Source organism: Pseudopipra pipra, chromosome W, assembly GCF_036250125.1.
Source record: "Pseudopipra pipra isolate bDixPip1 chromosome W, bDixPip1.hap1, whole genome shotgun sequence".
NCBI lineage: Eukaryota > Metazoa > Chordata > Aves > Passeriformes > Pipridae > Pseudopipra > Pseudopipra pipra.
Window position 1 is genome coordinate 30,469,085 of NC_087580.1, and position 15,869 is coordinate 30,484,953.

The 15,869-nt window shown below is 55.9% G+C and overlaps 1 protein-coding gene across 1 annotated transcript; it reads right to left on the reverse strand.

The window, feature by feature from the left end:
- Positions 1-353: 353 nt before the first annotated feature.
- On the reverse strand, positions 354-3,830 carry LOC135404971 (zinc finger protein ZFP2-like). Its single transcript, XM_064639694.1, has 2 exons — positions 2,977-3,830; positions 354-1,745 (listed from the first exon to the last, which is right to left on the reverse strand). Exons 1-2 carry the CDS (start codon positions 3,793-3,795, stop codon positions 747-749), a joined length of 1,818 nt encoding a protein of 605 aa, XP_064495764.1. The 5' UTR covers positions 3,796-3,830; the 3' UTR covers positions 354-746.
- Between the last annotated feature and the right edge of the window lie 12,039 nt (positions 3,831-15,869).

Here is a 15,869-nt window from a genome sequence, read left to right on the forward strand (position 1 = left end):
GATTAAGGGGACAATGGGAAAATGGGAGAAACAGGGAAAAGGGTGGAAAAGAGGGTCTGGTGGGTCTGACGGTCCCATGGGGGTCTTTGGGCACAGAGGGGCTGGCAAAGGGGGCTGGCCCCCCAAGCTCCCAACTTCCTGTGTGGTGCTGGGGGCTGATGGATCCAATCTCAGCCTTGAATTATGCCAACATTTTCAGTTCAGAGGAATTACAGAGGTGTGACTGAATCATTTTTGTCCTCCAGCTTTAATGATGGCAAATCAGATCTATTGATAGAAAGGAATTTATTTAGGGATACAAATGATCAGACAAAACATCTTCATCAGAATTATTTACTGCACAGTAGAAACACTAAAATTACCAGGAGTACAGGATAAGATAGGACAGTGCTCTACACCAAAGCAATTGTTGAAGCAATTCTACTCAAGCTGGCACAACAGCAATAATTCTTAATTAGAGATGGATGGAACTCCCCCAGACCAATGCTCGTGGGGAGATCTCTGCTCTCAACCTCCAGCAGTGACCTTGTGGGGTCCCCAGCCAAGGCAGGAATCTCCACACACTCCTCAAAAAGGGTTCTGTTGGAAGAACTTGTCCCTGGGAAAGGGGACTGGCCCTTTGTGGTCGAAAGGGATGGACTGACAGTCACTGGACTCCAGGGGTTGCCTCACAATCAGGGGGTTCATTCAAGGTGGAAGCAGCAGCCAAAGCTCTTCCTGCAGTCGGGGAACTCAAAGGGCTTCTCTTACTGGTGGGTCCGTTGGTGTTTGGTCAAGTTACCGCTCTGGGTGAAGCTCCTCCCACACTCCCCACACTTGTAGGGCCTCTCCCCGCTGTGGATGCGCTGGTGGGTGATGAGGTGGAAGTTCCGACTGAAGCCCTTCCCGCAGTCGGTGCAGCAGAAGGGCCTCTCATCCGTGTGCGTCCGCTCGTGCTTCAGGAGATGTGAGCTGGTGTGAAACCTCTTCCCACATTCCCCACACGTGTAGGGCCGTTCCCTGGTGTGGATGAGTTGGTGGGTGTGGAGGGTGGAGCTGCAACTGAAGCCCTTCCCACATTCCCCACATGTGTAGGGCCGTTCCCCAGTGTGGATGTGCTTGTGGCGGATCAGGTTGGAACTGTCACTGAAGCTCTTCCCACATTCCCCACACTTGTAGGGAAGTTCCCCAGTGTGGATGCGCTGGTGTTTGTGGAGGTTGGAGCTCTGCCTGAAGCTCTTCCCACATTCCTCACACATGTAGGGCCATTCCCCAGTGTGGATGTGCTGGTGGCTGAGGAGATGGGAGCTCTTCCTGAAGCTCTTCCCACATTCCAAGCACTTGAAGGGCTTCTCCCTGCTGGAAGGCTGCTCAGGGACCACCAGCTCAGAGCTCCCCCTCAAGCTCTGGCCACCTTCCCAACACAGGCTGGCTCTTTCCTCCTCAGAGCACCCTGGGATGGCTTTGGAGCCCCTCCTGCGGGGGGATCTCCGGCCCTTTTCCTCCCCGCTGCCTTCCTGCGCCGGGGAGCCCTTCAAAACGGCCTCTCCCACCAGGGTCTCACGGGGGGATTTGTCCTCCGGGCTCTCCGTCCTCAGCTCGGGGCCTGGGGCAGGAAGCAAGAAGGACAGGCAGGGGATTTGCCTCCGGCCCACAGGGAAGGCCAAGGACATCCCCCCAACTCCGGCCCCGGCAGGACGGCGGCGCCAGCGGGGTTGTCCTGCAGCCGGGGCCATGCTCGGCTGACAGAGCCAGCACAACACCCGCCCAAAGGGACACTGACTGCCTCCTCACCTGCCTGGGGGGCCCAAGGCATATTCCTCTTCCTCGCAGCCTCCTCCTCCATCCGCCCAAGCTTTGGGAAGGAAAAATCCTGATGGGGGGGGAAACAAGGGGTGAGTGCGTTGGCTTGGGGGTTCCTCCTGCCCAAGTCCATCTCTAGAACTCACCAGGCATCCTGTGACCATAAAAAACTCCAAAACACCAAGATTCAGACAATATCAAGAAGACCCTCGCCCCCCCAAACTGCAAATTGTTACAGTTAAGCCAAAAAATACTCCAAACTATGAACATGCAGCTCAAAAAAATTCTCCCAGAAATTCCTCCTCTCTGGTCTCTTCCCTCTGGGGTTCAGAGGGTCTCCCCTGACTGACCCTCTGACTCCTCTGGGGTGTTGGGGGTCCCAAGAGTCCCTTCTCCTCTGACTCTCACCTTCGGGGTGCCATATTCCCAGACATTCTCCCTTTCCACGGTTTCCACTTCGTTGTCCCAGGGATCCCAGGGGTCCCCACTGTCCAGGCTTCCCCTTCTCCACGCCCCCCGTTTCAGGCTCCTGGTGGTCCCGGGGCTCCTCCTTCTCCATGCTCCCCCCTCCAGGCTGCCGGGGGTCCCCCAGCTCCGGCATCTCCCCGCTCCGCTCTCCACACTCGGCAGCTCCCGGGCTCCACACCCACCCCCAGCACTCCCGGGGGGCCCCAAACCCGCTGTGTCCCCCCCGCCGGCACCGGGCTGACAATGGAGCCGGCGGGGCCTGACCCAGCAACACCAACCCCCACCGTGGGGGAGACCTGCATCCCCCCACCCACCGCCGGGGCTCTGCCCCCAACCCAACCCAGCACCCCCAAAAAACACCTCCCACCCACCCCCAACAGCCCCCAAGAGCACAGCCCTGCACAAGGGCCAGCTGTGCCCAAGGCAACCAAACAGTCCCACAAGCAGGGGGACACCAGAAGCTGCCCCAGGGCAAGGAGAGCAGGGAGCGGATCAGGCCCCCTGACACGTGGGTGGGCTCTGGGTTCAGCCTGACCAGGGGCAATTTGGCACCAACAGCACGGCCCTGAACGCTGGCTCAGCACAGGGGGCCCGAGTTCCACCCTTTCTCCAGCCTCCACCGCTCTCCAAGGATCAAGTCATGGGGACAAGGCAGCCACAACAAGGCAGCCCCACAGCACATCCACTCCCACTCTCCCTCCTCCCCCTAGCCCCCCCCTCTCCCACCCCTTTCCCGGGCTGTTCTCCAGTGTGGCTGTGCTTGTGCCGGAGCAGATGAGAGCTTCGGCTAAAGCTCTTCCCACACTCCCCACACTTGTAGGGCTTCTCCCCAGTGTGGATGCGCCCGTGGGTGAGGAGGTTGGAGTTCCGCTTGAATCCCTTCCCGCAGTCAGTGCAGCGAAACGGCCTCTCATCCGTGTGTGTCTGCTCATGGAGGAGGAGATTTGAGCTGGTCCGAAACCTCTTTCCACATTTAAAGCACTTGTAGGGCCGTTCTCCAGTGTGGATGAGACGGTGGGTGCAGAGATTGGAGCTACGGCTGAAGCTCTTCCCACATTCCCCACACGTGTAAGGCCGTTCCCCACTGTGGATGTGCTGGTGTTGGAGCAGGGTGGAGCTACGGTTGAAGTTCTTCCCACATTCCAAGCACCTGAAGGGCTTTTCCCTGCTTAGAGACTGCTCAGGGACCGCCAGCTCAGAGCTCCCGCTCAAGCTCCAGCCGCCTTCCCAGCACAGGCTGGCTCTTTCCTCCTCAGAGCACCCTGGGATGGCTTTGGAGCCCCTCCTGCGGGGGGATCTCCGGCCCTTTTCCTCCCCGCTGCCTTCCTGCGCCGGGGAGCCCTTCAAAACGGCCTCTCCCACCAGGGTCTCACGGGGGGATTTGTCCTCCGGGCTCTCCGTCCTCAGCTCAGGGCCTGGGGCAGGAAGCAAGAAGGACAGGGAGGGGATTTGCCTCCGGCCCACAGGGAAGGCCAAGGACATCCCCCCAACTCCGGCCCCGGCAGGACGGCGGCGCCAGCGGGGTTGTCCTGCAGCCGGGGCCATGCTCGGCTGACAGAGCCAGCACAACACCCGCCCAAAGGGACACTGACTTCCTCCTCACCTGCCTGGGGGGCCCAAGGCATCTTCCTCTTCCTCGCAGCCTCCTCCTCCATCCCCCCAAGCTCTGGGAAGGACAAATCCTGATGGGGGGAAAACAAGGGCTGAGTGCGTTGGCTTGGGGGTTCCTCCTGCCCAAGTCCATCTCTAGAACTCACCCGGCATCCTGTGACCATAAAAACCTCCAAAACACCAAGATTCAGCCCAGAAAAGCCCAAACCACCCAGATGCAGGCAAAAAAATCCCTCAGAAATAGTAAGAAGATCCTCATCCCCCCAAACCGCACAAAGCTGAAATTCAGATGAAAAATACTCCAAAATATGAAGATTAGCCCCCTCTCCCTCCCCGTAGCCCCCCTCTCCCACCCCTTTCCCACCCAACCCCCAAAACCCCGGCTCCCCCCAGCTCCCTTTGGGGGTGACCCACTGCCCCTCATGCTCCCTTTGGGGGTCCCACCCGCTCTTTTCGCTTCTCTCGCCCCTTTCCCATCGTGGCCGCTCCGCTCACCCGACAGCCGCAGGAAGGGCAGGGACAGGGGTGGAGCAGCAACAGCAACAGCAGGAGAACAATCGTCCCCCCCGATCCCATGGGTGCCCAAGAGGGGGGAACTTGTCCCAAATATCCTGGGGGGAGGGCGAGGAGGTCGTGATATATTTGGGCTGCCAGCACAGATTTCCCTGCAAAGTATGCACTGAGTCAAGCTCTGCACAGGAGATTGTGCCCCATGGATGGGATTGCAGAGGCTCCCTCAGGTCCCCAGAATCAATCAGCAACCACGAATATACACAAAAAAAGGCCCCTAGGAAGATTTTGGGGGGAGTGTCCTGTAAGGAGGGGACAGTGTCACCCCACCAGGGCGGGGCTGGCAAGTGGGAGGCTGCTCCAGGGCTCTGCAAGAGGCCTCGTGCTCTGTTCAGCCCCAGTAGTGCCTGGTACCAACACCCCCAGCTGCCCCCGGTCCTGGGCAGCTCTGCTGCCACAGGCTGTGCCCTCACCGTGGCCCTGCAATGGCCCTGCCTGTCCCTCACCCGTGGCCCTGCCCGTGGCCCTGCCCCTTGGCTCTCTCTCTGCCAGCTCAGTGTGGGGCACACGGGCTGGGGGTCCCTCCCAAGCCCCCCGGGCAGCCGGCGTTGGCTGGGGGGATGTGAGGGCTGGGCCTGCTCAGCACAGCCCCGGCCTCGTGCCCAGCGCCTCTTTCCTGACCCACACAAGACCTTCCCGGCCCCCCCAGGGCTCCCCTGCTGCTGCCTCTGCTCCTGGCCCTGCCTTTGCTGCTCCCTTGCCTGGGGCAGTGGCTGCAGGGGGGGGATGGCAGCAGCTTCAGCTCCACGGCACTTCCTGGGGGGAGCTCAGCCCGGGGGGACGGGCAGGGACCTGATGGGGATGGACAGGGGCCCAGCAGGGACAGACAGGGCCTGCAGGGGAAGGCACAGGGACAACCTGGACCCCCACACTGCCACGGCTGTCTCTGCTCCTCCTTGCAGGCTCCGTGGCCAGGCACAGTTTGTGTTCCTGGGTGCCCACCATCTCAGCACTTGGAGACGCTCAAATCAGCGCCCGCAGCTCTGCAGCAAAGCCCCAGCTCACCTGGCACACAGGGGATGGACACAGCACCTGCTCGGGATGGGCACCTTCGCCTCTTCCCCACCACGGGGCTCTCCTTCCTCAGCAGCACCTCTGCCTTGCACTTATTCTCAGCCTCACCTCAGGGACAGCTCTGGGCTCACCTCCGCACCACTTCTCAGCCTCACCTCAGGGCCTGGGCTCAAGGACAGGAACCTGCAGGGAGGGGACATCATGGGCAAGCTGAGGGCTGCCTGCTTGCACTGGCCTCTGGGCTTCTTTCTCCTTCTACAACCAGCCCAGAACTCAGACTGCTTTGCTAACACCACACATTTACACACTAACCTTGGAGATATATATGGACAGACATCTCTATCACCCTGGGGATAGAGCCTCAAGCATGTGCTGCCATAGGAATGGCAATCACAGATTCACAGAATCAGCCCAGTTGGAAAAGACCTCCGAGATCATCAAGTCCAACCCTGGATCCAACCCCGCCGTGCTTCCCAGACCATGGCACTGAGGCCACATCCACTCTCACCTTCAACACCTCCAGGGACGCTGACTCCACCCCCTCCCTGCCCAGCCCATTCCAAGGCCTGATGACTCTCTAGAAAAAAAGTTGCTTCCTAATATCCAACCTAAACCTCCCCTGGCACAGCTCAAGACCCAGCCCTCTTGTCCTACTGCTGCTTCCTGGCACAACAGCCCCACCCCCACCTGGCTCCAACCTCCTGGCAGGGACTTGCAGACAGTCAGGAGGTCTCCCCTGAGCCTCCTCTTCTCCAGCCTCAACACCCCCAGCTCCCTCAGCCTCTCCTCACACCACTTGTGCTCCACTCCCTTCCCCAGCCTCGCTGCTCTTCTCTGCACCTGCTCCAGCCCCTCCAGGGCCTTCCTCAACTCAGGGGCCCAGAGCTGGACACAGCACTCCAGGGGTGGCCTCACCAGCGCTCACTCCAGCCCAACAATCACTTCCCTGCTCCTGCTGACACACTCTTCCTCAGCCAGGACACCAGCCATTGGCCCTCTTGGCCACCTGGCCACACTCTGCCTCCTCTTCAGCTTCCTGTCCATCCCCACTCCCAGCTCCCTTTCTGCCTGCCTGCTCTCCAGACACTCTGGCCCCAGCCCGGGGGGCTGACGGGGCTTCTTGTGGCCAAAGGGCAGGACCCGGCCCTTGGCCTGCTGGAACCTCATCCCCTTGCAATCAGCCCATGGATCCAGCTGGGCCAGGTCCCTCTGCAGAGCCCTCCTGCCTTCCAGCACATCAACACACCCCCAGCTTGGGGTCACCTGCACATTTGCTGATGAAATGCCTGGTTCTGCAGGAGCTGCAGATGCTCAAGGGGCAGCAGGACCAAGTCAGGGGCCTGGGGGGCTTTGGGGTCCGGGAGGGTCCTGGGGGAGCTGGGGAGGGGCTTTGGGGATTGGGGGTACAGATCAGGACAGAGCAGTACAGAGCAGTACCTCCTCACTGCTCCCCAGATCTCTCCTGGAGCTGGGCCATGTTGTCATGGGACACCTGAGCCCCCCCCAGTGCCCTCCCAGTACAGCCCAGTGCCCCCAGTACAGCCCACTGTGTTCCTGTCCCAGGGTGCTGGGTGATCCCTCTTTGGGGGTGTTAGGAGGGATTTGGGGGGAGGGGCTGGGGGAGATTTGAAGGGATCTGGGGGGGAGTTTGGGTGGGGATTTGGGGATTTTGGGTGTATTAAAAGAGGTCTTGGGGGCATTGGGGGGTCAAAGGGATCTGTGGGGGGAGGGGATTAAAGGGAAAAAGGGGGTTAGAGGACATTTGGGAAGGGTTAATAGCACCTGGTGGGGGAGAGGAGGGGCTGCAATATGAGCAGGTGAATCCTGAGATCCACCTTGGTGAACCCAAGGCTCTCTTGGTGTCCCTAATTCCCCCCTTGACACCTGAAGACCCCCCTGGTGTCTCTAGCATCTCCAGGGCCTCTCCATGGCCATTATTCCCCCCTTGACACCCCCAATTCCACTGTCCCCAAACCCCTCCCCACTGTCCCCATTGTCCCCAAACCCCATCCCTGATGTCCCCAACCTTCCATCTCACCCCAGGAGCCCCCCCTGAACCCTCTGAGCACAAAACACCCCCCCCTCACAGAAAGGCCAAGGGCATCTGGGGACACGCTGGGGACAGTTGGGGGGCTTTGGGGGGCACTGGGTGTTTACTGGGGGATACTGGGACACACTGGGGGGAACCAGGGGGCACTGGGAGGGACTGGGGGTTACTGAGGGATTCTGGGAGGGCACTGGGAGGGACTGGGGGGAACTGGGGCACACTGGGGGGCACTGGCAGAGAACTGGGGAGTTACTGGGGGATACCAGGACACACGGGGGGGACACTGGGAGGCTACCAGGCCATACTGGGGGTTACTGGGTGCTCCCTGGGACACACTGGGTGGTCACTGGGGGGTTACTGGGCTATACTGAGGGTCACTGGGAGGTTATTTGGATATTCTGGGGGCACTGGGATCCCCTTACCCGCATGTAGTATATCTCCCCCCTCCGATTCTTGGGGAGCATCCCTAGGACTTCTCCCCTGGGGTCTTGGGGACCCCCCAAACCCACTGCTGGGCTTTAGGGGACTCCACAAAATCCCCTCAAAACCCATGAAATCCCCTCAGAAATCCACCCCTCTACCCATTGAAACCTCCTCAAGGTCCCCTCAAATCCCCTAAGAGACCTCATCCCCCCCACCCTGGACCCTCTAAACCCTCTCAGTGACCCACAAAACACACCTGGGACCCCCCCAGCCCATTCAGGGACCCCCCAGTCCCTCTAAGGGAGACTCAAAGCCGTCTGGGACCCACTAAACACTACCAAAACTGCCTCAAAATCCCCGCAAAGCCTTCCAACCCGTCTCAGAGACCATTCCAGCCCACCTGAGACCACCAAATCTCCTCAGAAACCAAAACCCCCTCGGGGGCCTCCAAACCCCTTCAGGGACAGCCAACCTCCCCCCCCCGGGGCCCCTCAGGACACCGAACCCCCTCAGGGACCCCTCAAAACTTCTTCGGGAACCCCCGAACCCCCCCGCTAAACCCTCCCGAGCCCTCCAGCCTTTCCACCCCCAGCCGCGCTCCCCGCAGCCCCCGAGGGGATCCCCAGACCCCGCTCCCCCCGCAGACCCCCCCAGCTCACACACCCAAGCGCAGCTTTTCCCGGGGCCGCCGCCCCCGAATCCCCCACGCGCCAAAGATGGCGCCCTTCGCGCGCTGCGGGTGGACACACCCCCGCCGCAGCCAATCAGCGCGCGGCCGCGCCCCCTGCCCGCCCTCCGCCCCGCCCCCGCCTCGCGCGGGGCACCCCGGGAGATTCCCCAGTCAGTGCCCGGGAACAGCCCCGGCAGCGCAGCCCCCAAGGGCACACGATGGGCTGTGGGCTGGAGAGGACCCTCCTCAGCCTGGGCAGCAGGGCTGCAGGGGGGGATTCCCTGACCCTCCCCAGATGGGCCCTTCCTGCCCAACAGCTCCTGCTCCAAAGGGCTCCCACACACCCCGGGCCACTTGTCCCACTTGGGCACTGGAGCTGCCCCAGGGCATCTCTGGGCAGTGGCCAGCTCTGGCACTGCTCTGGCAAGTCATGGCCTGAAGCCACGAGTGTGGAATTTAGGGGACACTTGAAACCTCTGCAGAACAAGACTCTTGATAATTGCAGAAGGCTTCCTGGCCAGCATTGACAGACCTTTGATTTTTATTTTTTTTTTAATCTCAACAATTTTTCTCCATTTGTTTCCATTGACAACACTTTCTATATATTATATTAAGCTGATTCTTTCATTGTGTACATGAATAGTTTTGTTCAGCTACTTATCAAAGTAAATATCCCATCAGTGATTCAGTTATGGAAACCTGGCTCAGAGGAAGCTCCTGATTTTTGGGGCACCTTTCATCTCTCTAATTTTGCCTCTTTTGTTCTTCCTCTCCCTATTTTTGTCTTGAAAAAGCTCTCCAGGATCTGTGTGCCTGGGAGTGTTTTCACACTCTGAGCTGTGCCCTGTGCCATGGGGCAGGGGACAAATGCACTTTCTAGAGAAATCTGCCCCTCCTGCTCACAGAAGCCCTCTGAGTGCCCAGGTGAGATGGTGCCCAGGCTGCTTTGCTGGTGTGGAATGAAAGGGCCAGGCCAGAAAGGCAGAGGAGGGTGATGGAGGAGACAGGGCCATTTGCAGGGGATGTGTGCGAGGCTGGGGAGATGAATGTCCCTGGGCCAGTGAAGGCTGTTCCTGGAGTCACCCCAGAAGTGTCAGGGCTCTGACAGGGCTCCAGAGGCCATCCTCAGTGCACCTCCACTTTTGAGGGGTCCCACTCCCCTCCCACTCAGTTTGGGGTCCCACCACCCCTTTTGTCCCCTCTGACCCCCCTTTTCCCACTGACCGCCCCCTTCCCACCACCCACTCACCCGAGAGCTCCTCGCCCGCAGCCGGGGGGGCTCCCAGCACCACCAGTGCCCAGAGAAGTCCCCCCAGAGAAGGGGTTGGGTGGGATCCTGGGTGGGCTCTGAGTATGTTTAGGCAGTCCTCCAGAGCCTGTGTGGAGGTTTAGGGTGTTCAAAGTGTGCTGGGTGCCTTATTGAGGGGTTAGTTCCCTCCCAGAGCCCCCCAGAGCGGGCTGACAGGGGGGAACACAGGGGGGTCCCCATTCCCGATCCATCCCGGGGCCTGTTCTGCTCCCCCCAAACTCAGCTGCACCCCTTGGGATTCCCCCAAGCCCCTGCCCCACTGCCCCCCAATAACCGGGACTGGGGAGAACTGGGAAGCTTTCCTGGGATCAGGAGTGGCAGCAGGGGAGGGGGGGACACACGACCCCCCCAAAATCCTCACAGGGACAGGGGGGGTCCAGGCTGGGCCCGAGGCCCCGGGGAGGGGCTGCGGCCGCCGGCGGCTCAGGAGCTCTGTGGGGAGAGAAAAGGGGGTGACACCGGGGTGGGGGGTCCCCGGGGGGGCACAGACTCTCTGGGGGGGACACACGACCCCCTGGGACCCCCCTCACCTTCTGGCGCAGGTAGAAGCCGAGCCCCAGCGCCAGGGAGACGAAGGCCAAGAGGAAGCCCCCGGCCCCTCCTTGGCAGCAATTGCTCAGGCTGATGGAGCCCGGCAGGGCCGGGGCCGCCGGCGGTGTCCGATCCCGGCAGGAAGCGGGGAGGGCCCCGGGGAGCGGCGGCGGCGGGCGGGGCCCTGGGGGAGCCGCCCCGAGGGGTCCCCGCCGCCCGTGGCACTGAAGGAGCCGCCCCGGGACGGGCCCTGGCGGGGGTCGCCAGAGAGGGGGGGCGAGCTCGGAACGGAATCAGCTCCGGAGAATAAACCAAGGAAAACCAAAGGGCCGCGCCGGGGGAGTCTCCGCCGCCCCGGAGCTGAAAGAGCTGCCCTGCGGGACGGGCGAGGAGGGGCGGCGGTGAAACAGTCGCCCGGGGTGTGGCGAGGGAGGCGGGAATGGGATAAAAGAGAGAGAATAGAGAGAGAAATCGCTTTGTTTCCCCCCTCCCTCCCCACCCCAGCTCCCTTTTGTATACAGATAAAAACAGAGATCAGCATGTGCTTCTATTCCCCCTTTTCCCCTCAGGGGAACTGAAAACAAAAAAGAAAACCTTGGGAAAGAAGGGGAAAAGCCAGTTCTGGAAAACTATCTTGTCTGAGATAAGTTGTGCTGCCAAAGGAAACGCTGACTCCAGAGGTGCCCTAGGTGGGGCAGAGCCCCCACCCTGCCCACTCACACACTTCAGCTCAACACTGGGGTTTTCCCCTCCCTGGCACTGCCCAGTCCAGCCCCTCCCTGGTCCCCCCATCTCCCTGCCCCTGCCCCAGCCCAGCAGAGCAGCACACTCAGGTCTGGCCCTGCAGCAGGACATGGAGGCCATGGAGCTCAGGGACAGGCCCTCTGGGTCTGCAATGCTCAGCACATCATCAGCTCAGGCAGCTCCTGCAGCCCCAGGGCCAGCCCCGCTCCCCAGCACAGCAGCAGAGAATCGGCCCCGGGCTCCTCAGGCCCCATTTGCCATCTCCAGGGGCACTGGCCACCACCAGCACCAGCTGGAGCAGCCTCAGCCTCTAAGCCCCCACAGTGGGACCCTGAGGGCAGCACAGGGACTCCAGGGAGAAACCAGCAAGGCAAGGACCCTCTGGAGAGTCTGCTCCTTGGCCTTCTTCTTGAGAGCCCTGGAGAAGAAGAGCTGAGGCTTCAGGCTGTGCCCGGAGCAAATGGAGCCCCTTGTGTGGTGGAAAGAGTGCAGTGGAGCCCAGGTCATGGCAGCAGTGCCATGGCCACAGGACTGACCCAGCCCAGCCCAGGGACCAAGGGCCAGAGCACTGAGGCCTCAGCCGAGGCCCAGAAGGGGAGGGGGGCAGGAGAAAAAGAGCAGCTCTCAACAGGCCAAATGCTGCTGCTCCCTGGCACTGCTGCTGTGCTGGGACTCTCTTTCCCTGCCCCTCTGCACACAGGCACTGCCCTGCCAGACTCATCAGAGGTCTCAGAAGATTGAACTCACAAAAACAAGTCACTGAAGGATCCCTGACTTTGTTTCAATGCATTCCTCATTTACACAGACTCTGGGTCAAATTCAGGATGTAGACAGTGACCCAGACATGGGATGAATAATCAATATTCACTGGACACAACTTTATCCCAGGAGAAAAACCACATGAAAACCCTAACCCAGCACCACAAAACCCTGAGCAGGCAGGCTGGACCAAGGAGTCCCATTCTGAATGCTATGGAAGAGAAAACAGGCCCTTTGTGGCTTCAGAAAAGCATCCAGTCATCATTTCCCTCAGGGCATCCCCGAAGAAAAAGATTTCTTAAGAGAGTTGCCAGAGCTTGGCAGCAGGCTGTCCTTCTCAGCTTGGAAAATCTCTGCTAACTCACCTAACAATGGTACAAACCCCCCACGTTAATGTTGTCAAACAGCTGCATCTGCAGGATTCATGTTCCAGCCTTACCTAATGCACAGTTATCACACCTCTTTTTAAAATTAAAGGGGAGGAAAAAAAAAGCTGGGGGTGAGGGGAGACTCCCCACCCCAGTCATCCATCAAGTGTACATCCTGGCCACTGCTCCTAAGAAATTTAATATATGCTAAAAAGATATAAAAGACATCAAAAGCTTTCAGAAATAAAAGTGCTTCAGAAGCTAGATTTTAAGATTGCCAAGTGGGGTTTTGCCAGATTATAAAGTTGACTGAAATGCCAGGATACTGCATTTTGGAAGCAGCAGCAGCAGCTCACATATTGCCTTGTATTAGTGGCTGAAGTGTATTGCTGATTCCAAAGCTGGACTATCATCATCTGTGGGGGAGAGTAGATAAATAAAGAAGTAAAAATTGGCATTCCCTACCAACCCTGCTGCCTTGAAGCACTCTTTTCAAGTGCGGCCTCCACAGGAAAAATAAAGTTAAGACCAGTTCATTTTGATTATAGTGCTTTCCCCAGGCAGGAATTTTTATTTCAGTTAGAATCTTTGAACCATTACATTTTCAGTGGGGCATTTTTATATTTACAGTTGACATCTTCATAGAAGAATGAAACTTTTGAGCAACAGCTCTAAAGCATGAAGGTTGCCTGCAGGAAATACTTAAATTATTTTACACCCAAATGGAGCCTGTTGTTTTTAGCTTAAATTTAATAGACCTTAAATCAATGACCTTTCTTTTACTGAAAGCCTGCCCTTTGGAAAACTAACTTTCCCGAGAAACATATTTTGGTGAATAAATACCAAACAAAGGGCTATTGAAATCTAAACATTTTTTCCATTTATAGCTTGTGAACATTTAGTTCCTAAATTCCCAACTGCTACCTAATGTACAGAACAGTGGTGCCTTGGCTGAATCACATATCATTGATTTCAGAGTGTCACAGGGATCTCATTGACAGGAATCAATTAGAATCCAAAATCAATCAAATATGTTCGTGCACTATCATTCTTTGAATTTGAATATCTCCAAATTAATTGTAAGCATGTGAAAGAACCTAGAAATAAACTTTGAAAAGGTACAGAAATAAAAATCAGTCAACTTTGAGAAGATAATAGTGCATCTGAGCATGTTTCATGCCTGCTGGGGTAAGTTAATGGTGAATCACACCTTCCCTTCCCAGCACAGGCTGAGATATATTCTTTTTGGAACCTGAAAATACCCAGGGACTGAAGGCAGAGGACACACCAGTCAATGATCCAGCATTATTTTATGAACAGCCTGTTACACGCCCAATATCAAACATGCTGCCAGGATATTACAAAATGCACAAGTGTGTGACACTCTGAAAAACTGCACATTGTAAGTGAGCCACTGCACTTAAGGGAGAAAGAAAGGAGAGAATTCCTGAATCTCTACCAAAAAAAGCATGAATAGATGTGGCAACTTCACCAAAGAGCTGTTCTTGTTGCTGAGGACTCCTCTCTGAACACATTCACCTGTCATTCTGTCAGGGTAATAAATCCTTCCACTCCTTACAGCACACTCAAAAGCACCCTGCTATTTAATTTCAATGGAAAAATGGCCCAAAGTGCCTAAAACATTTCCTTTTGCTAATGTAAAAGTGCTGGCATTTAACTTCCTTCCTGATAAGCCAGTGCCAATGGACCTGATTATTCTTTTCTTATTCAAAGCACATCAGTAGTTCCAAAGCACTCTCAGTCTTATCAGGTGCCTGAACAGCACAGTTACTGAAAACAGTTTGTCCTGCTCCTCTCTCCTTCTGCCAGGCTATCAGATAAACCCAACTAACTCTCTGTATTTACACACCATCAAACATAAGCTGTGTCTTCAACCCACTGTAGCCTGTTTCTGGCATGTTACAGGTTTGCTGTATGACATTAGTTGTACCCAAAACAGCAGCAGTGAATTAGCTTAGAACAAAAATATAGTCACTCCATAGCACAGAACACAAAAGGGACACAGGATAGGAAAAAAAAAGAGAAACATTTTGTGAAGTAAGAATGATCACTCTCATCTCGGTAGTTCACAGGTATTTATCTGGTGCTACTTGAAAAAGAGCCTGGAAGCAGCAGGATTCAAATGCATTCAAAACAGACCTGACACAGGCCTCAAGAGTAGAAAAATAATTTCTTTTTTGTTTATTTTATTCTCCTGTCCTCTAGGAACTGTCTCTGATTTGCAAGGGGTAGAAAGTGAAAGAAAGGAAAATGGTTACAATGTCTGAAAGCGTTTAAATGCCTTTACAGTTTTTGTCTGTAATAAGACTGATTTTCATGATCATGATCATTTGGATCTAAAAGACAAAAACAAACCAAAAAAACACTCTCCCCCAAACAAGCCTCTCAGCAACTCTCCTTTTCATTCAGTGTCTCAGATACAGAATTTTCAGTGCTAACTACTGGACTGTTCTCACATGCATAGGGGTAGCTAATTACATTTCAGCAGGTTATCATATAAATAAATGTGCACAATTCTGTACAAGGACACTCTAAATGGCTTGATTAGACCAAGAACAAGGAACTTCTATTCCATACACCCTGATATACCAACTTACCACAGCACATGGCCATCCTTCTCCAATTTCAGACTTAAGGTTCTGTGTTAGTGTCACAAAAAGTAAGAATTTTTAGTTTTGTTTTGCCCCATAAATTATTTTGATCTAAATCTGCAAATTTCATCAAGATTTCATACAAATTCAGAATGGTGACCCACGGTAAAAATCAGACATTCAGTGGTACAGAAAAACAGCACATGCTTATCTTACACTGTCTGAAAGTACCTACATTGCTCTAATTTTCATTAGATACATTAATAGATATTTCTTCTAGAAAGTAGAGGAAGCTGAAGTGAAAAAAATAATTTTATTTCAATTTTAAAAGAATTGGGAAACGACACTCTGATTAAAAAGCTACACTACTTAAAACAGGAAAATAATTGGAAATTAGACAAGATTCCCTTTAATGCAAACCTGCTATATTAAGGAATAGCAAAAAGAAAAGCCCCTCTTTGAAGGAAATAAAAATTAGTTGAAAAAACATTACAAGTGTTGCCACCTCTCCGGGCAGCCCCTTCCAATGCCTGACAACCATTTCCATCAAGAAAAGCTTCCTCATGATCACACACAAAGCCTCCTGAGGCCTTCAGTGCACCCCAAGCCCCCCAGCAGAAACCACCCTGCCAGGGCTTTCCATGCCACAAGTGTAATACAGAGCTCTTCACTCATTTCCAGCTTCAAGCTCTGGAGCCCCAGCACTTCCCAGGAGCTCTGGGATCCTCTGCAGCCCACTCAGGGCTGAGCGTTCCTTCATGATTCCATCCTTCAGTGCCTGGGGAGGGTCACCGGAGACCCTTTGAGGCCACACAGCTGCAATGCAGGGCTCAGTGGGGCATTTTGTGGTACTGGAGATGGAATTTGGAGTCCACCAAGGAAACGTGTGGCTCTGCAGCTACAATTCAAGGCCGATGGGGATAGTTTGGGATACCAGCGATGAAATTTGAGGCCCCCTGCA

What these genes read in the sequence shown, in the direction of transcription:
- LOC135404971 (XM_064639694.1), bottom strand. Translation starts at nt 3,795, where the DNA reads ATGGCCCCGGCTGCAGGACAACCCCGCTGGCGCCGCCGTCCTGCCGGG. An exon ending in GAGAACAGCCCGGGAAAGGG is followed by an intron (nt 1,746 to 2,976) that starts GTGGGAGAGGGG and finishes TGTCCCTTTGGG; the next exon opens with CGGGTGTTGTGCTGGCTCTG.